Source organism: Bos taurus, chromosome 3, assembly GCF_002263795.3.
Source record: "Bos taurus isolate L1 Dominette 01449 registration number 42190680 breed Hereford chromosome 3, ARS-UCD2.0, whole genome shotgun sequence".
Taxonomy (NCBI): Eukaryota; Metazoa; Chordata; class Mammalia; order Artiodactyla; family Bovidae; genus Bos; species Bos taurus.
In genome coordinates this window covers 16,119,387-16,146,796 of record NC_037330.1, presented here as the reverse complement: position 1 = coordinate 16,146,796, position 27,410 = coordinate 16,119,387, and the positions used below count along the sequence as shown (strand labels likewise).

Sequence of the window (27,410 nt, the reverse complement as noted above, 5' to 3'; positions counted from 1 at the left end):
CTGCAAGTCAAGGGTGTGCTGGCAGGTTTCTGTGGCGCCTGGGGCAGGGGCAGTGACTTAGCTTCTGCTCCTGCTGGCCCTGAGGGCAGCTTCACCTGTTATGAGCCTCCTGCCCAGCTGAGTGGCCCACTGGACCTGAAAGAGGGAGCACCTGAAGGATGGGGGTGTCTAAGGACTCCAAGGGCCCTGTGGAGCTAACAGGTGCCGCTCAGGCTCCAGCCCAGAGTCCATTGTGCCTCTCACCCACAGCTGAAGGATCCGCAGTACCACTGCATCATCAATGATGCCTGGAGTGGCATGAGGCATGTGGTGCAGCTTCGGGCGCAGGAGGAATTTGGGAATGGCTTGTGGAGCGAGTGGAGCCCCGAGGTCACCGGCACCCCTTGGACAGGTATGTGATAACTGAGCGTTTCTGCTTTGTTATTATATCAATTATCTGTTGCTGTGTAACAGGTCTTCCCAAGTGATGCTAGTGGTAAAGAGCCTGCCTGCCAGTGCAGGAGATGGAAGAGACACAAGTTCGATCCCTGGGTTAGAAAGATCCCCTGGAAGAGGGCATGGCACCCACTCCAGTATTCTTGCCTGGAGAATCCCATGGACAGAGGAGCCTGGGGGGCTATAGTCCATAGGGTTGCAAATAAGTTAGACTTGACTGAAGTGACTTAGGATGGATGTAACAAGTCCGACTTCCCTCGTGGCACAGTGGTAAAGAATCTGCCTACGATGCTGGAGATGCAGGTTTGATTCCTGGGTTGAGAAGATCCCCTGGAGAAGGAAATGGCAACCCACTCCAGTGTTCTTGCCTGGAGAATCCCATGGAGAGAGGACAGGCCATGGAGTTGCAAAAGATTTGGACGTGACTTAGCGACTAAACAACAACACCAACCATTTATCTGCTCAAGATTTTGAAAAATGGTCGGCTGGGCAGCTCTCGTGCCGGTCTGGCCTGAATTAGAAAGTAGCTGCATCATGTCTGCTCTGTCCTAGATGGCATCAGTTCACCATGTCTGACGGTGGACGCTGGCTGGTGGAGGGGGCCCTCGGGTCTCCCTGCAGTCTGTCATCTTCCAGCAGACCGGCCTAGACTCAAGAGGGAAGATCCGCTCCACAACTTGATAGGAAGAACTTGTAGCTATATTTAACCTACCACAGTTACTAATGCTTTTTACTTGAAAAAAATTAAAGGTAATAATGATCATTTGCGAGTAATTACTGTGATTAGTGAAAAATTCCAGGAAAATACGAAGAATAATTATTCCCGGTATTCTGACCACCTAGAGAAAACCAGTGAGAACATTTTACTATACTTCTTTCCTCTTCTAGGTATATTTATATGTGTTTATGTATTTATATATCAAATTTCGTGAGTATTCCCACGTAATTAAATATTTTTGGAAAATGTATTGTTTAGCAACTGCATGACTAATGTGTTTTTTTTTTTAACCCATGGGAATTATTTTTTTAACTTTTAAAACTTTTATCAAATTAATACATGCTCACGGCAAAGAAGCAGAGAAGGGCTTATAATAACAACTAGTGTCTCTTGTCCCACCCCTTCCCATTTTCACAGCCCTGCTCGCTAGACGAAGCTGTTTTTAGTTCTTCTGTCTCCTCCTCTCTGAACAACAAACTAACATGGCTGGGTGTTTTTTCCCCAAGAAAATAATATGAGACGTTATCTTTTCACTCCTTCCTATGAAATATTAGGATTTAATCGACCCACATCCAGTGCAGGAATCTCCCTGATTACAAACCAAAGAGTGTGGTAGACCAGCCTCTGCTTAAATGCTTCCAGAGATGGAGAGCTTACTACTGTAGGCTTGTAGCAGCCCGTTCCATTGTTCCCAGTGTTCTTATTGTAGAATAGTTTCCAGGTTTGCTTCTGTGTCAGATCTCTTTAGCCCTGCAGCATAACTGGACCAAATCAGTTGTTCTTAAATACTAGACAATTAAAAAATAATAGGGACTTCCCTGGCAGTCCAGTGATTAAGACACCAGATTGGATCCCTGGTCAGGAAACTAAGATCCCACTTGCCCCATGCCACAGCAAAGAAGAAAAAAAAATTTTATTGAGTATGTATGGATGAAAAAGAAAGGGCAGAAATGATATAAGTTGTCCAGCCCCAGCCCCACCTCTGCCACTTTCTTCTGTCTCTGGCTTCTGGGAGACTTAGATGTCGGCTGGCGTTCCTCCCCCAGAATGGATGCTGTGATGAGACGGCCTTTCCTCTACCCTGGCTTTGCAGCATGTAGTCCTCGTCCTTCCTGTCCTGCTGCCTGGGAGAGCCGGCGGAGTGGGCAATGTCAAGTGCAGGCTCACGCAGTGTCGGGCGCTGCCGTCCGTCCCCTCTTCTGTCCGTCGAGAGCAGGAGGCAGCTTTCTATTGGACCCTATCCTCAGAAGTTTATTTCCTGGACAAGAGTTTTTGTCTTATAAACAAAAGTTTATAAGACTTGGACAAGAAGGGAAGCCTAACTACTCTATCCTCCTTAGAAAGGTCATTTAAATAAATCAGAACATCCTTCAGGCTAGATTGTGTTGACCTGTCCATAGCTGTCTTTGCTCTGCCCTCAGTGGACATGCTGAATACCAAACATTAACATGGCCTTAGGAGCCTTTGCGAGGGGAGTGAATCATTTATAACATTGTGTGGTGGAAATGTCCTGTTTACCTTTTATCCCAAGCACTTTTTTTTTTTTTTAATCCCAAGCACTTAATTTGGATGGTCACAAATAGCTTTAGAAAATCTTGTTTTGTTAGAAAATTCTTGCTTTTCTTTTTTTTTTTTTTAAGTTGTGGTAAAACACAAATAACTTACAACTTACCATTTTTAAAGCGTGTGGTTCAGTGGCCTTAAACCCTTTCGCATCATTGTGCCACCTTGACCACCATCCAGCTCCACAACTTTTTCCATCTTGCAGAACTGAAACTCTATACTAGTTAAATAGTAACTTCCCATTCATCCCTACCTCCAGTGCCTGGCAACCACTGCTTTACTTTCGTCTCTATGAGTGTGACTGCTCTAAGTACTTCATGTAAGTGGAATCATACTGTATTTGTCTTTTTGTGTCTAGCTTGAATTACTTAGAATAACTTCCTCAAGATTCATCCATGTTGTAACCTGTGTCAGAATTTCCTTCCCTTTTAAGGCTGAATAATATTCCATTGTATGTAATACCATAATTTGTTTATCCATTCATCTGTGGATGGACGTGGCTTGCTTCCACTTTTTGACTGTCCTGAATAATGCTGCTATGAACATGGCTGTACAAATATGTTTTGATCTCTGCTTTCAGTTCTTTGGAATATATACCCAGATGCATAGTTGCTACACTATATGCTAATTCTATCTGTAATTTTTTGAAGGACTGCCATACTATTTCCCACGGTGGCCACACCTTTGCATGTTCCTACATTTCTATCAGCAATGTGCAGGGTTTTCTTTTTTTCATATCCTTGTCAGCACTTAGTATTTTCTTCCTTTCTTCTTCCCTTCTGTCTCTTTTCTTCTTTCTTTCTTAATACCTCTCCTTATGGGTGTGGTATTGTGGACTTATTTCTTAATTGGAGGATAATTGCTTTACAATGTTGTGTTAGTTTTTGCTGCACAACCATGCGAATCAGCTATAAGCATACATATATTCCCTCCCTCTTGAGCCTCCTTCCCACCCCCAGCCCTATCTCACCCCTTTGGGTCCTCACAGAGCACTGAGCTGAGTCCCTTTGCTTCACAGCTGCTTCCCGCCAGCCATCTATTTTGCAATGGCAGTCTGTATACTTCAATGCTACTCTCTCTGTTTGTCCCTCCCTCTCCTTCTCCCACTGAGTCCACAATGGTATTGTGGTTTAGATTTGCATTTCTGTAATAAGTAGTGCTGTTGAAGATATTTTCATGTGTTTACGGGCTATTTGTATGTCTTTTTTGGAGAGCTATCTATTCAAGTAGAAAATTCTTTCTCATGTGAACCCAACTCCGGTCTCACTGGCCCTTGGTCTCCAGGGTAACCCCTGATAAGTCTGCCAGTTTGCTCTCTCTGAATGCTTCTGGAAGTTCCAGGGGACTTGCATCTGCTTGTGCTGTTCCCAGGCTGTGGAATGGGATGGCTTGTGGATTCCTTACCTGTCTGGTGACCTTCCCTCAAAGCTGGTCTCATCTGTAGATGTTCCTCTTTAAATTGTTGTATTCTCCTGCCAGTGGAGGACGGTGTGATAGGCACCTGTTCAACCTCAGGTCCTGTGTTTCTGTGACTTGCTACAGTGATCACGTAAGCTCAGGCAGAACTCTTTTGACCACTTCTCGCATAAGCAGCTGAAGGGTTTGAGCTCCTATTCTGTACCTGTGTGGGTTTTGAGGGGAGGGTCTTCAAAACCCCAGTGGTGAATATAGCCAAGGGAGAAACCAGCTGCTTCCCTCTCCACTGAGGGCAGAGCAAGAGGAACTTGGATTATTCCCATGCAAGAGTGATTAGGTTGGAAATTGGGGAGTGCTTCTGGAAAATGAGAGGGAGGTTATGTATGTTTTACTGAGGTTACATAAGTTTTAGAGTTATTTGACTGTTTGGGACATGTCAGTGCACTAGATACTACATTGATGGGCTTTCTAGCCCCAAAGACCTGCCTCCATCCCTAAAGCCCAGACAGGTAGGATGCGTGTGGAGGTCCTGACACAGAGGCCAAGAGAAGTACATTGGACCTGGAAATCAGGTTGTATGACCTTGGTAACGTTAGTTTACCTCTCAGAGCCTCAGTCTTTTCATCTGTAAAATGGAGATGACGTGACCTATCTTGTCCCCTTTGGAGAGTTTTTATGAATTTAGAGAAAAAAAAACATTTCTTAGAGATAATAACTAGTACTGCAAGTGTAGGAGGATTAGTACTTTGAGTGCTGTGTTGATTGCTTCTTGGTCCGGGAGGATCCACAACTGTTGAGCCCAGGGCTCTTGGGATAAAGAGAGCGGAGCTGTGGACATCCTAGAGCTGCCGCCCTGAATACAGTCCTGGACTCACTGAATTGGAATGTAGAGGGGAATGTGAAATGGGGAATGTGCGGGGGTGGGGTGGGGGAGGGGCTGGCGTGGCATCCCACTCTAATTGATAAGGCTGTGGAGCAGACAACACTCCGGGCAGTTTAGAAAGAGCAAGAAGGGCTTCATGGAGGAGGTGGCATTTGCGTTATGTCTTGGAGGGTGTTGGAGGGGTTTCCCAAGTATAGAATGGGGGATTATAGGCCACGGGAACAGCACGTGCAAGGACGTGGACTGTGAACCAACGCAGGGCTGTTTGGCCCGGCGGGAGCACAGGTGTGTGCGTGGCAGGTCCGAGTGGGGCGCGCGGGAAGGCCTGAAGAGAGAGGGGGTGCGGGGTAGAGGTGTGGGGGAGGGGAGTCAGGCGCCTGGGCTGCAGCCAGCGCTGCCCCCTTGAGGCCGAAACCTGGCTGCACACAGTCTTGTGGAGGCAGCGAGGTTCCCAGCCTGAGGGCGGGGCGCTGAGTCACACAGTTCTGGGGGCCCTGCTCTGGCCAGGAAGGCCAGGTGACTGCCAGCAGCACCTGCCACGGTGACTCATGGAGTCCCTGCCTGTCAGGGCTGATGTCACTCTGATGTCAGGCCAGGAAGGAGAGGTTACACGTTAATAGGCGGCTGGTCAGCCGCTCTTTGCAGGCTGGGAGTTCCTCACGTTTGTCCTCTCCGACAGCACTGGCAAGGCTGGCATCCAGCAAGCCTGTGGACCCCTTGCACAGCGAGCTGGGGCAGAATGCTCGGGAAAAGCCCGTTAGGCATGAGGGTTGTTTCTTGCTTTCATGAATCCCTTTAACTCCCTCTCACGCCCTGCTCACCGACACCTGGAAAATATTAAGAACCACCTGTGACAGGTAGTGAGCAGAGGGGACCCATTCTTGGGAGTCACACTGCTGAGGAGGTGCTAGAGGTTTGTGTCCACGTGGCCTTTGGGGGGCCCTGCGGCTGGGCTGCACGCTGTCCGGGCAGGTGGGCCTCCCTGGCCCAATCCCTTCAGCTACATACCATCACCTCAAACCCTGCAGTCGTCCCATTCTGGGGGACTTCACTGTGTTCCTCCCCTCAGCATGGCCTGAGGGGAAGTAGGTTAAAGGGTACTTGCGGACACGTTTCTGAAGAGACCATGCCCCTTCACCCCTCCCCGGGCATCGCCTGACTCTGCCGTTGTGCCGTTTTCCATGGCAACTCCACGTGCTGCTTCCACGGGCGGCCTTGTCGCGTCCCCTGGGTGCAGTGTTGTCGCTGGGAGGACTGGGCTCTGGTGGCTGGCACTGCCCCTCCCAGCAGGACCTTAGGGAAGTACCCAGCTTTGCTGGGTTTCCAGATGGGAATGATAGGCCTGCTTCAGAAGTTCCAAACCAACCACCTGCCTCACTGGGCTGAGAGGACTAACCAAGCTGGACAGCAGGTCACACCCAGCCTGGCACATGTGAATATGTGCCAGATGCTAGCAATTCACCTGTGTTTCAGGCCACATCTGTCCCTTGAGCTCTGAATTCTTGTCTCCACTCTGCCCAGAGTTTGGACCACAAACCTCCCTGTGTTCTTTGTCCGGCAATGGACACTACCATCCAGCCCGCTCTCTGAGCCAGGACATGCCCAGGATAGCAGGCCAGACCACCCTCTCCCTTGGCTCAGGTTCTTGTCCCATGTTGGCAGGATTCTTTTTGTTATTTATTTAGCTGTGCCTGGGTCTTAGTTGGAGCCTGTGGGCCCCTTGCATTGGGAGTGCAGAGTCTTAGCCACTGGACCCAGGGATGTCCCTCAACAGAATTCCTACAAGGATCCCTGAAACTGATTTCTGTCTCTGGTGAGAGAGCACCAGGTGACCTCCACACCACTGGTATGGGCCTCTTTCTAGATCACAAGCCTGAATGTTGCTCCCTGGTCTACAGCCATGACTCCCCTTAACTTCCAGGTAAAGCTCAAACTCCTGAGCTTGGAGCAGAGGCCTCCTCCGGCTGCCTGCCCACCATCCCTCATGCCTGGCCCTCTCTCACCTCTTCCCCTCCAGTGGGACCAGCACTTTGGCACTCATGTCTGCCTCTTCATCCACCTTCTTTCCGGGCCCACCACTGCATCACTTCCTTCCACACCCTCCCTACCTGCTCCATTTCTGTGCATAGCTGAAAGTTTCCTGGGATTTCTGGAAGATTTCAAAAAGAATTTTGGGTACCCAAGAAGGTCACCAGCTTTTCAGTTTGCTAAGTAAGGACCTAAAATTAAATGGTTAAGTAAAAAGTGCTCTGCTGTGCTTAGTCGCTCAGTCATGTTGGACTGCCAGGCTCCTCTGTCCATGGAATTCTCCAGGCAAGAATACTGGAGTGGGTTGCCATTCCCTTCTCCAGGGGACTCTTCCCGACCCAGGGATCCAACCCAGGTTTCCTGCATTGTAGGCAGATTCTCTACTGTCTAAGCATCAGGGAAGCCCAAGTAAAAAGTAGCGATTACCATTGACCGTCACTCATTTCATAAGAGGATGAAACAAGGGCTTAATCTCAGAAGGAAGACACTTAAGCTATATAGCTATCCAGTTTGTTTTTTCTCATTTGGCCTCAGACTAGTAGACTTCTCCACAGACTGTCCTGGGTAGTGCTGGGGCCCAGGTAGAGGTGATTTATTTCTCCTCAGGAGATTGTCAGCTCCTCAGTGTGAGGTTTTTGGCTTTTTTGTTTTTCTGAACGAATGGAAAAAAGTGAAAGTGAGGTCGCTCAGTCGTGTCCGACTCTTTTCTGCCTCATGGACTGTAGCCTACCAGGCTCCTCTGTCCATGGGATTTTCCAGGCAAGAGTACTGGAGTGGGTTGCCATTTCCTTCTCCAGGAGATCTTCCCGACCCAGAGATTGAACCTGGGTATCCCACATTGTAGGCAGACACTTTTACTGTCTGAGCCACCAGGGAAGTCCTGCAAAAATAGAGGAACAGTGATTAACTTTCTGGTTGGTGGTTTATAGGGTTTGAGGGAAGGCATGTCGTCCAGAGTGGGGACGTTGCCTGGTGTGCCGCTCAGCTTGTGGGTCCCTGTGTCTCCACCCCACCCCCTGTCTGTGAATGTCTGGCTTTGTGGTTTGTCCCTCTCCCCTTGTTCCTTCATCTTTCTGTCACCCTCTGGCTTCCTTTTTCTTTCTTTTGCCTCTTATTCCCAGCCCACTCCTGTGTTCCCTCTCTGTACTCCAGCCCTGGAGCCTAGTAGCCCATATTTTAACTGGTCATAATATATAACTTAAAAGTATTGTGTTAGAAAATGTTTTATGTTCTGTGTTCTGAATTTAGAGTCAGTTTTTAAACAGATGTTTTTGTGTGCTGGGCGCGTGCTAGGTCCTTTAGCCTGTGATCTGAGGTGACCTGTGTAGAAGGAAGCCACCCCCTTCCTTAGAAACAAAGAAGCGAGGTCTAAAAGAAGCTGAGTGCCTTGACCAAAGCTACAAATCTGGTATGAAGGCCTCTGCCATCTTTTGTATCGAATTTCTCTATTCCAGAACCCAAGTAAGCAAACCCAAACCCATTTTCAAATTAACAGAAATATGTCTTTTGTTTTAAAAACTCATGTGGAAAAAACTCACAGGTAGTCTCTCTCAGCCTCACTTACTGGACATGGTCATTCATTCATTCACTTTGTTATGAATATAAAAGTACATCGTCTGATCTGGAAATACTATTACGGAGACACACTCCGTGTTGGATGTTAATGTATCAGTCCTTTTTTTTTCCCAGGTGATTTTCCATAATTGAAATTTTACTAATTACACAGTTTTCAGCAAGATGCAGGCTCATGTTAAGTACTGAGTTTACAAAGATGAGTAGGATACAGTCCTTGAATTTGAGAAATGTTCAATCTAGAGATGAGTTTTTTTTTTTTAAATGAAGTGGAAAAAAGTTTATTCTTGGAGTCAGAAAGCTTTAACACTTATTTTTTACAAAACTTCAGGCAAGCTATTTAACCTCCCTGTGTCTCATTTTCCCCATCTGTAAAGTGAGGGTGCTATTATTACCGATCTCAGAATACTCAGAGTACTGTTGTGAGAATTAAATTAGTTAGTTCGCGTTTAGTATTATAGGTAGGATGGTGCCTGGCACGTAGTAAACTCTGAGTAAATGTCAGGCATCGTCATAGTTGTTGCTGTTATGGTCTCGTGACCACCACCACTGTCCTTATGCCCGTTACTTCCTGGCACACGGGGGCATACGGGAGCCAGTGAATGCCGGTTCCTTCCCCTCTTTCATTCCACATGCTAGCTGCAGTGAAACACTAGGAAATATAAAATACGTTTGTCTAAACGGAAAAAATGTGTTCTCTGTTGTTGCTAACGTTTTATAGCCTTCCTGAGCCTCTGCATCTGTAAACCTGTAATAATAGTACCTGCCTCGTGAGATACTATGAACATCACGTAGGCAAAGAACCACTTGGAGCTGGAGTAGAGTGAGCGTCCACCAAGGTCAATGGTAGAAGTACTAGCAATATTTTATTAGTATGCAGTTAGTATTAATAATATTATTATTAAACTTATTTTCCCCTGAGCCCTAGTTTCTTCTATAAAATGGAAATGTTTATTAGTAATAGCAATACACCTTCCATCTCAGGGGACAAATGGTCTGAGTCAGGGGTTCCCGTTGTCATCTATCCTGAAGTAGAAAATGGCAACTCACTCCAGCATTCTTACCTGAGAATCCCATGAAGAGAGGAGGCTGGCAGGTTACAGTCCATAGGGTTGCATAGAATTGGACACGACTGAGAGACTAACATTATTGTCATCTAGGGAGGTTTTTAAAAAGTCTTGTTATGTAAGACAATCTTAACTATGTGTTGGAAAAATTTTGTTCGGTCTGGTAGCATTCCTGGGTTATTTGAGAGAAAATTCCTCCTTTAATCTCTGGAAATCTGAGCCACCAAAGGTTACACATCCTTTTTCTGGACTTCATATTATGTTGGGGGCCAGAACTCAGGGTCAGAAGTACACTGGTCTCCTTTTCTTCCTGAAATATCTTTCTGGGTTTGAGGGATCTTTTAAAGACCCTGATGGCTGAAACTTACCATGGAGATTCTAAGGCTATAGGTCAAGGATTGGACCTAAAAGACCACTGATGAATCTGAACATGTCTGGGTTTAAGAACCACTGGACTGAATGACCATCCATGGTCAACCATATTTCCTATGTAGAGTTGTCCCTGTCTCCTGGTTTTAGCTTTCCTTCTAGCGTCCCCACACCCTCCTTTAATCCTTCAGTCATCCCCTGCTATGAGTCTAATTGTTCCCTGTTAGGTTGGGCTGGGAAGAACACAAAAGAATAAGAGGCTTGTCCCTCCCATTTATCCAAGGTTGATCTGGGGCTGAGTTGCTCTGTGACCTTCGACAAGTTGCTTTCCCTCTCTGGGCTCTCTGTACAATGCGGAGGGCGAACACGCTCTTGTGTCCCTTCCAGTGCTGCTGCAGTGTGGTGTTTTTCCCCTCCTGGGGAATGCACGCCCCTTCTGGAAGGTTCCGTCCTGAGCAGAAGAAAGGTCACCCTCTCCTCCAATCCCTTGCTACTTGTTCTACTCCTGACTCAGGGAGGCTCGACATCTTTGTATAAACTGGTTCTGTGGTATTTTTAATTTCTTGATGGAAAAATGATGAACTGAAAAGAAAATATTTTAAACTCCAGAGCATTCAGTGCCTGGTCCCTCGGGCCCATATTTGCGGCTGAGTCAGGCCTCGTGTCAGCGTTCTCGCTTTGATACTTGCCCTTCTGCAGCCTTGGGGGTTTCTGCAGCAATGTGGTTCCCATGGAGCGGGAGGGGCCCAGGAGGGTGCCCAGTCCACCTCCCTTCTTGGGCACAGTATATTAAATCCATCCAGGCAGTAAGAGTCTGTTGTTACATAATTTAAAAACATATATTTATTTATTTGGCTGAGCTGGGTCTTAGTTGCAGCATGTGGGATCTTAAGTTGCCACATAGGAGATCTAGTTCCCTGACCAGGGATCGAACCTGAGTCCCCTGCATTGGGAGTGTGGAGTTTTAGCTACTGGACCACCAGCAAAGTCCTAGAGAATCAGTTGTTTAGATAAATATTTCTATTGCAAAAAGGGGCATGTTGCTGCTAAGTCACTTCAGTCGTGTCAGACTCTGTGCGACCCCATAGATGGCAGCCCACCAGGCTCCCCTGTCCCTGGGATTCTCCAGGCAAGAACACTGGAGTGGGTTGCCATTTCCTTCTCCAATGCATGAAAGTGAAAAGTGAAAGTGAAGTTGCTCAGTCATATCTGACTCTTAGCGACCCCATGGACTGCAGCCTACCAGGCTCCTCTGTCCATGGGATTTTCCAGGCAAGAGTACTGGAGTGAGGTGCCACTGCCTTCTCTGAAAAAGGGGCATACAGGAGATTAAAATGTTAATGGTGCTTATATCTGGCGCTGTATATCCTTCCTTTTTTTTCTTTCTGTGTATGAATATATATTTGTTGTTGTTGTTGTTCTGTTGCCAAGCCAAGTCTGACTCTTTGTGACCCCATGGAGTGCAGCACGACAGGCTTTCCTGTCCCTCACCATCTCTCAGAGTTTGCCCAAGATTATGTCCATTGAACTGGCGATGCCATTCAACCATCTCATTCTCTGTCACCCTCTTTTCCTTCTGCCCTCAGTCTTTCCCAGCATCACAGTCTTTTCCAGTGGGTTGGCTGTTTGCATCCAGTGGCCAAATTATTGGAGCTTCAGCTTCAGCCTTAGTCCTTCCAATGAGTATTCAGAATATATATTATGGCATATCATATAACATGGGCTTCCCAGGTGTCTCTGTGGTGAAGAGTCTGCCTGCAATGCAGGAGTCACAGGAGACATGGGTTTGATCCCTGGGTCAGGAAGATCCCCATGGAGAAGGAAATGGCAACTCACTCCAGTATTCTTGCCTGGATAGTCCCATGGTCAGAGGAACCTGGCAGGCTACAGTCCATGAGGTCGCAAAGAGTTGGACACGACTGAAGCAACTTAGCACACCACACGCAAAACTTTGGATCACACTATATGGACTTTTTCTTGTCTCACATTTTTCATTATATCATATTCTTAGTTGTTTTCTGAGATATTTTTAAAGACTATTGCAATGTATGATTATATCAGAATTTGTATGGCTAGTCCTTTAGGGTTGGATAGTTGCTTGTTTTCAGCGTAAGATTCACTATGATTAATTTTATTCTATCAGTCGGGACTTCAGGGTTCATGAATAATTAATAATGACTATTCTATCCACAGAGTCCAGGAGTTCTACTACGACCAAGCTGCCCACCTCCACGCAGGTGAGCTCATGTTCCTATAAAAGGGTCATGGCGACAGCACCTAGAGTTGAGGGTTGTGGGCTGGCGTCAGGCAGAAGTTGACTCCAATTGCACCTCTACCACTTACCAGAAATGTGGCTGTGAGCAACTAGCCTGAACACAGGGGCTCTGTAAAGCACACCTCTGTAAAGCAGGGGAAGAGCAGTTCTCTCGTCCCAGTGATATAGGCCACGTAAAGTGTGGATTGGTTCTGGCCCGGCTCACTGAGCAGCTGTGTGTCTGGGGGCTGCTGTTTCATCTCTGAACCTCTGGGCATCCCGATAGCTTAGCTTGTGTATCTGTGCTCTTCCCCTATGGACTCCTAGTGTCATAATTTTCTGAAAAGAGGATTACTTCTGAAGCTGCTTAACAAATCCTTGTGTAATCCAATTTCCCATTCAACTATATCTCATCTCCTGGTCCTTAATTCCCTCAATGCTAAGCGGGGAGGCTCAGCCACTCCTGGAGCTGGGCAGCATGGGGAAGAGCCAGGGTCTTGCATCTTGGCCATATTGGATGCAGGACTGTCCAGGCACCAGCGGGAACAGCTCCAGGGTGCAGCCCACACTCACGGGGCTGGAGGGTGGAGGGAACTGACACTGAGAACTTGCCACGCCTCACTAGGCTCTAAGCCTGGCATCTCCTCCCTCATTTGACCTTTATGATCACCAAGATTTGGGTGCCCTAATGATCATGCCTGTACTGATCAGTCATGTCTGACTCTTATAGCCCACCAGGCTCCTCTGTCCATGGGATTTTCCAGGCAAGAATACTGGAGTGGGTTGCCATGTCCTTCTCCAGGGGATCTTCCCAACCCAGGGATCGAACCCACATCTCTTATGTGTCCTGCATTGGCTATCACTAGCACCACTTGGGAAGCCTACAAGGGAGGAAAACTGATGCCCATGTGGATTAAGAAATTTCCCCTGCCTTCCATAACTAGTAAGTGGTGGATCCAAGATTCTAGCCTGAGCTTTTCCCAGTAAGTGGTAGTACCCACGCCCTGGCACCAGACCCATAATACATCTGCTGTTTCAGGTTACTTATTGAGTATCTCCTCTGTGGAAGGGGTGTGCCCTTAAGCTCCTGGTGGAGAGACATGTGGGAAGAAATCCCTACCCTGAGTAGGTGAGCTATAGATACAAGTAAGTTGAGAGTGATGGGTCAGACAAGGAGAGGTCCACGAGCTGGAGAAAGGATTGCCATGGGTGGATCAGGCAGGAGGTGAAGGAGGAGATAGTGTCTGAGCTGGGTCCTGAACGATGGTGGAATCTGCAGAAAGAGGCTCACAGTGAGGAATATTTCTTTTAGGCACCTACTACTACTGAAGATAATGAAAATATTTTCTCCAAAGATTCTGCAAAAACAACCAGCCTCCCAGGTAAGGACTGGATATTTTTGAGTTGCTGTTGCTTATGGGGCACAAAAGAACTTGTCTCTGCAGAAAGTCCTTTCTTTTTGGAAGTGTTGGCAGAGGGCTGGTCTGCTTAATGAAAAGGATCGATGGCAGAAATAGTCTTTTATTACTTTATACTTTCAAGTTTGATATCGTTAGCTAAGATATCGTGAAGGGACCGTAAGAAGAGTAAGATAAATCAGTAAACAACGTCACATTTGGCCCAGAATACAAATGAATGTGCTACAAACAAAATTACTAAAGTCTGTATTGAAATACCCTTTTGAGGAATGAAATAAATCTTTGGGAAGGCCTTCATTCCAATGCTTCTGATTGCCTATACCTGCAAGACTAGGGAAACTTAGTAATGTTTGCATCAAGAAAGATCCCAACCAGGGCTTCCCTGGTGGCTCAGTAGTAAAGAATCCCCCTGCCAATCAACTGGGGAGACATGAGTTTGATCCCTGATCCTAGAGGAACCCCCATGCTGCAGAGAAACTAAGCCTGGACACCACAACTATTGAGTCTGTGCTCGAGTGTCTTTGAGCCACAGCTGCTGAGCCCACATGCTGCAACTGCTGAAGCCCAAGTGCCCTAGAACCCATGCTCCACAGCAAGAGAAGCTACTGCCACGAGAGGCCTGCACACCGCAACTGGAGAGTAGCCCCCACTTGCCACAACTGGAGAAGAGGTCACACAGCAACCGAGACCTAGCACAGCCCCCAAAAAAGGAAAGGGAAAGATCCCAGGTCCTGTGTTTGCTTTACTATTAATATATGGATGGGACTCATGGAGTCCAGACTCTGGAGGCTCAGCAGCTGAACGCATTCACCTGATGGTTCTTGGGCTTTCTGAGGGAGTCCCTGGCCTCCATACCTTTAACTGGGCAGATTCCTGCCATGCCTGGCTGCCCATGCCCTGCCATTGCTATTGCAAAGCCCCACCTAGTGTAGTGAACTTAGGGGGACCTGCCAAACACCTGGGGCTAAGCTCTGCGTGCACAGCTGGGAACTTGGAGTCGAACCCATCCCTGCTCTCCCGGAGTCTACCATCCAGGGGGTAGACTCTGGCAAAGACTAAAGCGGTAACTAGCAGAGAGTGGAATGTGGCCAAAAGGGAGCCACAGGTAAAGCAAAGGGGATTTAGAGTCCTGAGGGAATCATAGAAAGTTCACAGAGGAGGTGCCATTTGAATGAATGGTGTGGGTGGGACAGCAGGAGGTTGGGGCAACAAGCAGTTCAGGGGATACAGTGGAGGAAGAACCCTTGAGTCTTCTCTAGACACTCTCACCAATGATCTGTCTAATCCAGCCCTGTGTCTTTAAAGACCGTCTATGGGCTGATGACTCCCAAATGTACAGCCCCATCTCTGACCTTCCCATGAAGATCCAGCCAGACTGGTGTATCCAACTACCTAGGTGACATGTCCACCTGATACCTACCAAAACTCTCAGACCTGACATGTCTAAAAGAGAATGCTTGATGCCTCCCCGCCTCTTCAACCCAAATCTGTTCTCATCCTTCTTCCTCATTTCGGTAAAGACAACACCTCCTCTGGGTTGCTGAGGCTAGAAGGTGAGACAGGCTTCCTCTGCTATGCCTCATCCCATGTCCCGTCCTTCAGCAGGCCCTGCCAGTTGTATCCTGAGGTTTGTCCAGGAGCTGACCACTTCTCACCCCTCCACTGCCAACACCTGGCCCAACCATTGCTGTCTTTTCTCCAGGAGGACTTTAGGGTCTGCCTGCTGGTCTGTTGGCTTTTAGTCTTTTGTTTTAATATTTATTTATTTATCTGGCTATGCTGGGTCTTAGCTGTGGCACCTGGATTCTTTTTAGTTGTGGCATGTGGAATTTAGTTCCCTGACCAGGGCTTGAACTCGGACTCCCTGTACTGAGGACGTGGAGTCAGCCACTCACCCACTGGATGTCCCTCCTGGCTTTTGTCTTAACCCCCAACTGACTCTTTTCCAGCCAAAAGCCAGAATGACTCTTAAAACACAAATTTAAGCTCTTCTTGGCTCAACACCATCTTGTCTCCCAGAGTAAAAGCTGAAGACCTAACAAAGACCCTAGTCTCCACGAAGTCAGGCCCTGATCTTGAGGTATCACCTCCTCCTCTCTCTTGCTCATCTGCTCTGCCTTCCTCACTTCCACACGTGTTCACCGCATGGCCTTTGCACCTACTGCTTGCTCTGCCTGGATGCTCTTCCCCTGACCTCCCCTTGGACAGCCCTTTCATATATCCAGGCCTCTGCTCAAATGTCCCCCCTCACCCCCCTGCCCAGGGAGGCCTTTCCCAATCACTCAATTTGACAGAACCCTCTACTGTCACGCTCCCCTTTCTATGCTTTGTTTTCCATCATTGCCTTTGCCAGTGCTGACATCTTATTAGATATGTATTTGTTTGTCTGTCTCCCTTGATTAGACTGTAAGATCCAGGAAGCCAGGAGTCTTTCTGTCATCCAATTATCTGTATCCCTGAGGCTTAGAACAAAGCCTGGCATGTGACAGACACTCAGTAAATATTTGTTGAATGAAGGAAGGAACAAATACAAAAGATGATGAAGTATTAGTGAAAGAGTAAGCCAAACGTACACGAAATGCCTGTCTCTGCCAAGAGACGTGGGACACGCTGGGAGACACCGGCCCTTGTGGTCAGTGCTAAGGCAAAGCCTGCATCTACTAGACACTTGGAGTGATGACTGGCATCCCATCTTTATCAGCAGTGGGTACCATTTAGGGTGGAAGAGCCTGAATCCAAAGTCCATGAGACTGTAAGTGTCTGCATTTTCAGCAGAAGGGAATGGTGATTTGGCTTAGACTACTCTCTGTCTAGCCCAGGGTCTGTCTCTGGCAGCCAGGGGAAGGAGCTTTCTCTGGAAGGAGATGGTTGTTTGTGAAGCTAGTTTGTTTTCACATTCATTCAATGAAATATTTAGATGGGCCTGCTTTGTGCAAGGCACCACATGAGGAGTTGGAATGTTAAAAGTGAAAAAGACACACATGGTCCCTGCTTTCAGGGAGTTTAGGCTGGAGGTGGAGCTGGGGGAGTAAGCAAGGCGGGCCAGCGTGGAGCAGGATCACTTCTCAAAGGGAGTGCTTCTCATCTCATGTGAGATTCAAAGGCCAAGCAGGGGGACTGGCCAGCCAAGGGGAAAGGGTGCAGCAAGGGTGGATGAGCATTCTGGGGGCGAAGAGAACGCGGGTACAGGAGAGGGAATATGCGTGAGAAAGATGGACTGAAATTCAGATGGCTGGGGCTTGCGTACCAACTGGGGAGACAGGTGAGAAGTGATGATCCGGTGGGGACAGCTGCACCCAGACACTTGATTTAAAGCATCCGCGCCTCCAGGAGCTGCTGTCAAGGAGGTCCCCTGAGGCTCTGCTTCTTGCACTCCCCCGTGCCTCGTGGGGCCGGCTGAGTGCCACTAGAAAAGCTGCTCTGAAAGTGAGTGGGAGTCTGTGGCTGGCCGCAGGCACTCAGAAGCTCTGAGCTGGAGGTGTATCTCTTGCCAAGTGGTGGCATCCTGGGGTCTGTCAGACTGTGCTGGGGGAGACCTTCTAGAGTTGGCTTTGGCCAGAACACTGACAAGTTTGCCAGGCAGAGCTGTTTCCTCCTCCAGGGGTGAGGTTCTTTTGAGGTTTTGGCAGCACCTGCTGAGTGGTTTATTTTTTTTTTTCCCCCTTCTTTCCTCTGCTCCTCTTCCTCCTCTTCTTCCTCTCCCTTTTACTTTTTTTTTTTCTAGTGCAAGATTCTACTTCGGTACCACTGCCCGCATTCCTGGTGGCTGGAGGAAGCCTGGCCTTTGGGACCCTCCTCTGCATCGGCATCATCCTGAGGTGAGAAGGGCCCCGGGGTGGCCCCGCGGCATTCTCAGGCTTCACATCTAGCTTTGCCAGTGCTAGGATGGTGGCCATGGGTTGGAGAGCCAGATATATTTGAGAGGTAGAATGGAAAGATCTGATGACAGCTTAGATGGGAAGGATGAAGGAGAGGAAGGAATCAAGTCTGACCCTTAAGTTTCTGGCTTAAGCAGAACAACCAAGTAGAAAAACAATGCTTACATCTTGGTACCACTGGGGAAACCCCAAGTGGGCAAGTTTGGGAGGCCATTCAGATCATTGCCACCAGGCAGATGGTAGTTGGGGCCATGGGAGAAGATGGGGCCAAAAATGTCATCTGTGGAGTACAACTGTAATATTGTGAAGAGGAGGAGCAGAGAAAGGGACTGAAAAGGAGCAGCCTGAGAGGGAGCAGAAGAAGCAGGAAAGCCTGGTTGTGAAAGTGTGTGTTAGACACTGAAGAAACACCTTAGGCTCTGAGATTGCAACATGAAACATACCCTTCCTCTCCTAAGAGCCACAGACTAAAATGAGTAAAGTACCACTTGAGGAGCACTGCAGCAGAAGTGCACGGGTAACTCTGAAGTGCCTGGCTAGACTACCTCCTTGGGGATATTCTGTGTTTTAAAATAAGCAGACGTAGTGGGTCATTTTTAAATGTCCTATCCTGGTGCCCCCCTCCAGTCTTGGTGAGGGGCTTGGTTGGCACTCTGGTCACTGCCGTGCCATGCCTAATCATCCCAGTCTGTCTCCACTTAGTCACTGGTGTTGCCATTCATTCCCAAGCTTGCAGAGAAGTCACCTGACAGAGCTCCCAATGAATGGGCAATAAAGAAAACTTCCAGTATTCACGATTTTACTGCAGGAACTGGCAATTTTGCATATGCTGAAGCCCTAAAGGAAATGAGGCTGGGCTCTGGCTTCGGATGGTGGTAAATTCCAGTAATAATATAAGGAGAGGAGCAATTCCATCCTATTTCTTTCTGTTTTTCCTGTCTTTTCCCTTGTTTGTAACTTGCAAAGATTCTACCCCGTGATCGTGAGAGGTGGTCTTTGAGGTGTTTGGGAAGGACGGGTAAGACTTTAGCAGACAGCTTTCCACGTGCTCCACGAGACTCCACTCATTGGAGTCTCACAGTGACCCTGAAATAACTTAGCCACCAAGGTGGTCTGGGTTGGAGGATGAGGAAAATAACAACTCACACTGTGTTTGGGGTTGTTTTTGCTTTGATTTTTCAATGAAGTAGCAACCAAACTATTCCAAGGGTGTGCAGAAGATAAGGTTCTTAAAGAGGAACTCCCTGGAGGAGTCAAGAACTCAGCCTTTTATGTCTTTGGGCCAGAGAGGGGCCCTGCCAGCTTTCAGAGGTCTTCCTACTCCCTTCTAAGGGATTCTTTGCCTCACCTCAGATACCTCTTCTTTCTGTATCTGTATCATCTGGGTTTCAAATGGACTTTCTCATAATCCACCAGAGACCCTATAGAGCAGTGGTCCCCCACCTTTTTGGCACCAGGGAGCAGTTTTGTGGAAGACAGTCATGGACCAGAGGGTAGAGGGGTGGCTTCAGGATGACTCAAGTGCGTTACATTTCTGTGTACTCTATTTCTATTACTGTTACATCAGCTTGACCTCAGGTCATCAGGCATTAGATCACGGAGGTTGGAGACCCCTGTTCTAAGGGATTCCTTGCCTTACCTCAGACACGTACTTCTGTGTTCTCTTTATTTCTTTATCATTAGGGCTTCAAAAGGTCTTTAGCATAACCCACCACAGGCTGTGTAGAATAAATATCATGATTATGATTTCCTCTTGACAGGTGAGGAAATTAGAGCTGAAAGAAAGAACGGTGATTACAGCTAGTCAGGGTGAGGCTAAGGTTCAGACTCACAGCTTATACTTCTTGGTTAGGGCCTTAGGGGTCATTTAGTCAAACTCTTGAGTTTTACAAATGACACAACAGTAACGACAGGTAAGCTGACTTGCCCAGGAACACACACTTTGTTAATAGCAGAGACAGGACAAGGACTCGTGTCCCAAGAGTGCCTGCCCACTGCACCAGCCTGCAGTCGGCTAAGAGGTAGGCCTAGTCCTACATGTCCACTGTCGGCCGGTGGCCCCGCTAACAGGCGGTGCTCTCCTGCTGTGCTGTTAACCACTGGGAGAGAAGTGTTAGGCTGGGATCGGCCACAGCGCTCATCACAGCCCTGGTTTGCTAGTGTGCTGATGGTGCTTGTACACTGGCTGGTTGCTGCACAACCAGAGTCCCTGAAGGCACAGTGCCGTGTGCAGAGAACATAGCAGTTATTTATTTCCTAGCCCGATGAGTTTCCATCCTCCTGTATAAGGCTAATTTATTTGGAAAGAGGCCAGTTAATTTCAAACAGTGAAAAATCACACTATTTCCAAAGTCCCCCATGTCAAAAAAAGGAGTATCAGTAGGGGTTTCCCTGGTGGCTCAGTGGTAAAGAAGCCCCCTGCCAATGCAGGAGATATGGGTTCGATCCCTGGTCCGGGAAGATCCTACATGCCACAGAGCAGCTAAGCCTGCGTACCACGACTGTTGAGCCCGTGCTCTAGAGCCCAGGAACTGCAACTACTGAGCCCAGGTGCCACAGCTACCGAAGCCTGCAAGCCCTAGATCCTGTGCTCTGCAACAAGAGAAGCCACCGCAATAAGAAGCCTGTGCATGGCAATAAAGAGTAGCCCCTGCTCCCTGCAACTAGAGAAAAGCCCACGCACAGCAACGAAGACCCAGTGCAGCTAAAAAAAAAAAAAAAAATGAGTATCAAGAGATGCTGCGGGAGCCTGGGGTACCAAAATGGTTAGGCCACCGTGACCACTGGGGTGGCCAGATGATCACAGTGGACAGAATGAGAGGCAGATGGAGGAAGGCAAGCCCACCCACCTGTGACACCATCTTTCTATTTTTAGTACATTTATTTTGTGTCTCAAGCAAAGCACAGTATTTTCCTAAGTATTTTTCCATCAATATCAGTGACAATTTTTAAAAATTTAAGTGTGCTGTTGAAAAAGGTGTACTATCTTTTTAAAGGGATGTTGTAGCTTAAAAGGGCCATTCTCCCCACTGTACTTCCTGTGCCCCACTGTGCCCCCCATTTATAGCTCTCTATTTTATGCCATTGGGCACTGGGAAAATAGGATTTTCATAGCAGAGAGTTACTTTTCTGCACATTTATTTAGAATGGCTAGCACTATTAGATGAGGACTTCCTATGTATATGCCTATGATTTAAATCATTTTGTATTGAATGTATTGTTTCATTTCAGTATTTTAAAATCACACTCTCCCATCTCCGTGGTTAATTATAAGTGTTTTTTAAGTTTTTAAAGTGTTTTTAAAAAGTCTCTTTTAGTTGCAGAACCTTTTCTTAAAACAAACTATTGCATGCATACATGTTCAGTTACTTCAGTTGTGTTCGACTCTTTGTGACCCCATGGACTGTATAGCCTGCCAGGTTCCTCTGTCCATGAAATTTTCCAGGCAGTGCTCAGACACCTGCCAAGGGCAGGGCAGTGCCAGGTTTGACGGACCACAGGCTCAGAGGTTTCTAAGTCCCCTTTGAGCTTAGTGATTTGCTGAAAAAGTCGCATTCACTCCTCAAAATATTTCAAAAGAAGGAAAGCTCACCTTTCTCAGTTACCCATCCAGTTGTTGAAAAAATCTGAGGACAGAGACTGCTTTCCATGTGGGTTAAGTAACATCAATAGAAACTTTAAAAAAATTGTGACACAGGATTATTTCCTAAATATCGGCAGTTTGGTGAATACTGACAAATAGCAAAGAAGGACTGATGCTGAAGTTGAAGCTCCAGTACTTCACCTGATGCGAAGAGCTGACTCATTCAAAAAGACCCTGCTGCTGGGAAAGATTGAGGGCAGGAGAAGAGGGTGACAGAGGATGAGATGGTTGGATGGCATCCCTGACTCAATGGACATGAACTGGAGCAAATTCCAGGAGATGGTGAGGGACAGGGAAGCCTGGTGTGTTGCAGTCCATGGGGTTGCGAAGAGTCAGACACGACCTGGGGGCTGAACAACAACAAAGCAAGGGAGAAAAATCACACATTAAGCAAAGATAGCGACTGTTAATTTTTAAAATGTAAAAGTCTGACAAACATACAGGAAAGTGCAGATGTCATAAGTGTACAGTCCCATGCATTTCCACAAAGACACCCATGCAGCTGACACCCAGATCAAGAGCGCTTTACATTTAGATGAATTTTCTCCAAGTCTTTTTCCTCAGCATAGTCTCTTGTTGGTTTGTTTTGGCTGTGTGGCATGATGGTTACCCAATCAGGGGTTGAACCTGTACCCCCTGCATAAGAAGCAAGGAGTCTTAACTACTGGACCACCAGGGTTTGTTTCTCAGAGCCATGATTATTCTGTATCCATAACTCTGAATCCTGCCTTTTAAATAAATGTAGCATTAGTTATAAGCACTTCTTATTATTACAATTTTTTGTAAACCTCACTTTCATCACTTATCCATTAGATGCATAGACCCAAGGTCACTTAACCAACCTCCTATTATTGGGTGGTTGGACTGTTGTTTTGCTTTTATAAACAAGACTGTGTTGAACATCTTTGTGCAAAAAGCTTTTTCCATGGCTGTGTGCTTTCCTGAGGGTATAGTCCCAGAAGTGGAAATCTTGGATCAGAGGGGCTGAATGTTTTGAAATCCAGAGTGTAACGACTCTGTCTTCAGTTCTCTCACGAGAGAGGATTCCACCCAAGAACCCAGCATAGCTCCAGTAAGCGCCCTGCTGTGTTCTCTTCCTGTGCAGTGCCTGAATGGCGAAGCCCAAGTCACATTCTGCAGACTGTTTGTTCCATTTGGATAACAGGCTAAGAGCCAATGGCATATGTGGAGCCAGCTATCAATTATTTATCATAACAAGGACAGGAATAGCCTGTCGATATAAAAAGAAACCTAAGGAAAATCCCCAAACCTTGTTTTTGATGTTAGTTTCCCCTCTCCCCTCCCAGCCCTTCCTGAAGTAGCTGACATTTGGTAGAATTGAGAGAGACCACTTTGCTCCCGCTTTGGGGTCAGTGGGCAGTAAGTTAGTAGGTGACAAAGTGGGAAGCGGGGGTGGGGGGGAAGATGGGCTGCCCCGCTCGACTCAGGGAGGAGCCCTGACTGTACCTTTGAAGATTGCTATCACCATCTCATCTTTCTTTGGGCTGTCAAGTGACTTTTCTCAGTTACTGAGCCCTGGCTTTGGGCCCAGAGTGGAGCAGGGTGAACGAAGCTGTGATCAGAGAGATGTCTATCTCCTTCCTGTTTAACATCGACTTTCCTGTCAAATGAGTCACTCGTGCCCAAGTGGTGCCCATGGCCGAGGCTGTGTGCATGTGCCAGTGTGGTGGGAGGGGACCCAGGGGTGTAGGGAGAACTGGGGACTGTGAGCATATTGGAAGCCAGAAGTGAAGGAGGGGTGTTGAGGGAGCAGGACAGTCCTTTTCCTTCCCCACTGAAAGAATACTGTCTCTCTTTTTTTTATGTAAATGGATTGAGACTGAGAACGTGTCCCTCTGGGCTGCCTCTATGGTTGTGTCACTCTTTCAGTCATGTCCGTGTCTGACTCTTCATGACCCCATGGGCTGTAGCCTGCCAGGCTCCTCTGTCCATGGGATTCTCCAGGCAAGAATACTGGAGTGGGTTGCCATTCCCTTCTTCAGGGGAGTCTTACATACTCAGCAATCGAATATAGGTCTCCTGCATTGTAGATGGATTCTTTACCGTCTGAGTGGAGCAGAACAAAGAACAAATTAGGTTCTCAGGTGCTACAAAGAGGCACTCAAAACCTCAGTTTCCCCATTGGTAAATTGGACCCACCATGCATACCTATTCCCTTGGGGTATTTTTGATAGCTCTTCAGAGGATTATGTAGCTCCTGGTGACAAAAAGCAGCCAATGAATAAATAGTTATCAATCCTTGGAGCTGAGACCCAAGAGTGCCAGCCCACAAGGGCAGCCAGCTGTTGGTGTTTTTCTCTTGGGTTTATCACAGCAGGAACTCAACATTTGCGTGGTTTGTCTTTGTGTGTCTGTGTGAAGGTTCAAGAAGACGGGGAAACTGCAGGCTCTGAAAGAAGGCAAGACAAGTGCACACCCGTCGTATTCTTTGGGCCAGCTGGTTCCTGAGAGGCCCAAGCCTACCCCAGCGCTTGTCCCCCTCATCTCCCCACCGGTGTCCCCCAGCAGCCTTGAATCTGACAACACATCGAGGAACAGCCGGCCGGATGCTAAGGGCCCTGGAAGCCCTTATGACGTCAGCAACAGAGACTACTTCTTCCCCAGATAATGGGTAGGCCTAGCAGCCTGGGGCGTCAGGCCCCTGGACTGTGTGGATGCTGAAACATAGACTGGCTTAGCACAAGTCGCTCCTCACTGCCATGCCAGCTTATCTCAGGTACTCGGGGCCTCTGGCTTCACCTTTACAGAAGCGCCTCACAGAAAATTCTATGCTGGGTGAAAAAAAAGATTTGCTGTGTTGGTTGAGTTTTGAATCACCCTGACCCCAATGCCCTGATTACAGGGTGAGAGTGAACTCAGGCCCCCGTGAAGAGATGGGTGTCAAGACTCTACTGGCCACTCAGGTGGGCAGAGCTGGGTGACTGGGGAGGTTTGGGACTGCCCCGGGGCTTTGGTGTGGATGAGCCACTGGCCATCCGCGCATCCCCGCCCACCACCAGGAGCGGCAACCTCAGACGGCTGGGATAGATTTCTAGCCAGACTCCCCAAGTCGCTTATGTCTTGACCCTCCTCTTCTAGCTCAAACTCTAGAAACCCAAGTGCCTTCAAAATTCCGTTTTTTCTAGGCCTGAGTGTGGGAGAAGGTTTCTTGTGCTTTTCTTTCCCCCGCAGCTGAGGTGGGGGCAGACAGTATCTCAGGGCCTGATGGTTTGAAATGGAATTATAATTAGTTCCTCATCAGCATTTTCTGAATGTGAATGGTCGTCCTAGGCACTTGCTGAATCCAGAAGCGAGTGCACTGGCTCGAGTTCCCTTTTTGGATCCCAGGACTTCAGGAGAGGAAGGAGGGGAGTGGGGCAGGGTCTCCAAGCTATCTGTAGTGGCATTGCTGAGGGGGCTGGAGGCCTCTGCACACCGTCCCCCCACTTCCCCGGTTCCCCAGAAGGAGAACTGGCATCAGGAAGGCTTCTGCCAGTTGTGAAATCAGCATTGCCTCGCTCCAGCTTTGTTTATTTTGTTTTCAACTGAGCCTGAGTAACCAGGGAAGATAATATTTATGCAAAAAGACAAAAGAACCTGGCAAGAATGGATTTTAATGTGGTTTTTAAAAAACTGCTGACTCTCTTATCTTCAGAGGGTAGAGCATCCAGTATTAGTTGAGAGTCGGTATATAAATAACAGGCGAAAGGCACAATGACTTTGTTTAGCATAAAACTGAATCAAGTGACAAAGGACGAGAAAAGATTTTCCCCTATAAGAGAAGAGACTCTGTTTTCATTCTAAATTTTGTTTTTGCCTTAAAAAGTAAAAAAAAAAAAAAGAGAGAGAGAGAAAAAACAACTCTGCCTCTTTTCTAATTTAGCGGAAAAGGCAGCTTGTTACTACTCCCCCAGGCGGTCGAGAAGGAAATGGTGTCCAGCTCCCAGGTCACAGTGCTGGGAAGCCAGCCTCCCACGATTACTCAGCAGGTCAGCTGAAAATCCCCACCACTGAAAGCCATGAATTCTCCGGTATCAGACGAGGTTCATTTAAAAAAAAAAATCCTAACCTTGATGCCTTCCTCTTTTTAGTTAGTTCCTTGAATGTGATTGTGTTCAGCGAGTATTGGAGCATCGACTGAACGTCGAGGCGTGACACTGTGCCAACCACTGCGGTGTACTTTTCTGTCTAGGCTTTGAAAATTCAGTAAGTTAGTGGTTACCTAGACAAGCACCCTCAAGTATCCTGGGAAGTCCCAGAAAGAAGCTGTGATTAAAATCTGTCGTGCAACCCACCACTAAAAATGTACCAGACCACAACACTTTTCTAGTAGTCTCCTGTTTTAGAAGAACAACCACCAGCACCAGACAGGTGGGAAAAGGACAGAAATGATCATGTTTTGTTTACTGTTTGCCGGGCTCAAGCTGTTATGACGTTGGGCGACATGGTGACTTTTCATTGCTGGCTTTGGCTGTAGCTTTCAGACTCTGTTGCTGCCTTTGGCAACTAATCTGAAGTTGACAAAAGTGAGGCAGGTGGTTTTGTTTTGTTTTTCTCTCAAGTTTTCGTGACTGAGACCAGCAAAAATGCTGTTAAAGGGAAATATAGAAAATGAGAATCTGCATGAGACAGGATGATTCTCTGCCCACAGTTAACTCTTGACAAAGTTTTACCCACGTGTAATATTAGCAGAGCCAGGCAGCGGTGCTGGTGGAAGATGTGAAATCCAGATAGCTCATGATTGCTGAGAGCTAGGCAGCTTTGATCTCCAAATTGTTATTGCTTTCATTATTATTTGAACGGAACTGCCTCCCCCCCCTTTATTTTTTTATAAGCTAGTATAGATGAAGGAAAAATATATGTCTTCTCTTGCTCAGTGTACATAGGTATACACCCTATGCTCTCTCTGTCTTTGAATCTATGGTCAGTGAATGTGTGTTTCAGTTCACAGGTCATTCTTACCTGTGTTTCTACAGCACACGTGTGATGCTACTCACCTAATACCTGTAGCAATCTGCTACACAGCCAGAAGGAAATGTTAGCCCAGCGACAATTTTTTATTACAGATGGACAGCTTATGCCGCTGGGTGGGAAACATTGAAAATATGCTAGTTCAGGGTTTCAGTTAAAGTGGTCATTAATTCTTGTAGCATTAATGAAAAAAAATTTTTGTTTTTAAGTGTCAAGGAAGTAGCGTTGACTGTTTCTGCAAAGCCTTCGGTAACTCTGAAAGCTCTTTGCCCTGATGGAGCCTTGCCCTTGGTAGTTTGTTTGTCAGGCTCTGGGCTCACCCCAGTCTCTGTCATTTGTCTGCTGTCCCCGAGGGAAGGACACACCATTACAAGGGGTGGGATCTGCTCCTGGAACGGATTGGGAGCCCACCTGGTGGGGAGCAGACCTCGGCTCAACAGAGCTCAGTGGGGCAGACTGGGGGTGGTCATGGTTTGTGGGTTTCCTGTAGAATGTTCAGGAATGTCTTGCCTGGCTGCTTTGGTTCTAGGCTATATCGCTTCATCAGAGGCACTTAAGATTGCCCCAGTTGGGGAGGAGTGTGACACCCAGCTCCAGATTGAGTTGGTAAGAAATCTGTCTTAATTTGGAGAAGCAGGGGCAACTGGTGGTTCCTGGGAGCATGAGCCTGGATCCCAGGCTCCCATGCAGCAGTTGGCAGCGGGGCTTTTGCCAAGCTGGCTCCACTTCTGTGCCAGACACTCCCGAGCATCCCCGAAAGGTCCTTCTAGCATCGCGTCCTCTGTGTAGCCTGGCTCCAGCACCAGCAAGTTTCTATGGCAACCTTAATGATGATTAAGGAACATTGTCAGATGTATGAACATATGCTCAAATGCAGATCTACTTCAGAAGGAAAGGATTGGAACAGCGTGTAGCAAGGCTGTTAATTAATAGAGAAACCGTATTTGGATGGAGAGCACACATCTGTTAAATAGAATACCTCAACTTTATGTTTTTCTGGAGAGAAATAATAGTTTTAAGTTTGGTGTTTTTTTTTTTAACCTAATTATCTGAAAGCAAATACCAAAGGCTGGTGATGTCTGTATATGGAGCAAAGGGTCAGTATAATTTTTTTCAGTGTTTTTTCTTTTAACCAGCTATTTTGCATTTAAAATGAAAATTGTAAATGTTTGAAATAAATAAGTTCCAAAAAATA

General features: G+C 47.3%; 1 protein-coding gene across 3 annotated transcripts in view; it reads left to right on the top strand.

Moving 5' to 3' along the window:
• IL6R (interleukin 6 receptor) overlaps nucleotides 1-27,410 on the top strand; it is a 54,905-nt gene extending 27,495 nt beyond the window's left edge. Inside the window, exons 6-10 of one of the 3 annotated variants that reach the window (XR_009493313.1) lie at nucleotides 250-391; nucleotides 12,245-12,288; nucleotides 13,036-13,248; nucleotides 13,618-13,687; nucleotides 17,448-17,468. Coding sequence is in view for 2 of the 3 variants with exons in the window: in XM_059882932.1 (XP_059738915.1) it covers nucleotides 250-391; nucleotides 12,245-12,288; nucleotides 13,618-13,687; nucleotides 17,448-17,541; nucleotides 23,627-23,873 (597 nt within the window). In the remaining variant the exon portion in view is untranslated. Of the gene's footprint in view, nucleotides 1-249; nucleotides 392-12,244; nucleotides 12,289-13,035; nucleotides 13,249-13,617; nucleotides 13,688-17,447; nucleotides 17,542-23,626 lie in introns of those variants that run through there. The other 2 variants (XM_059882932.1, NM_001110785.3) reach the window with 2 other exon arrangements.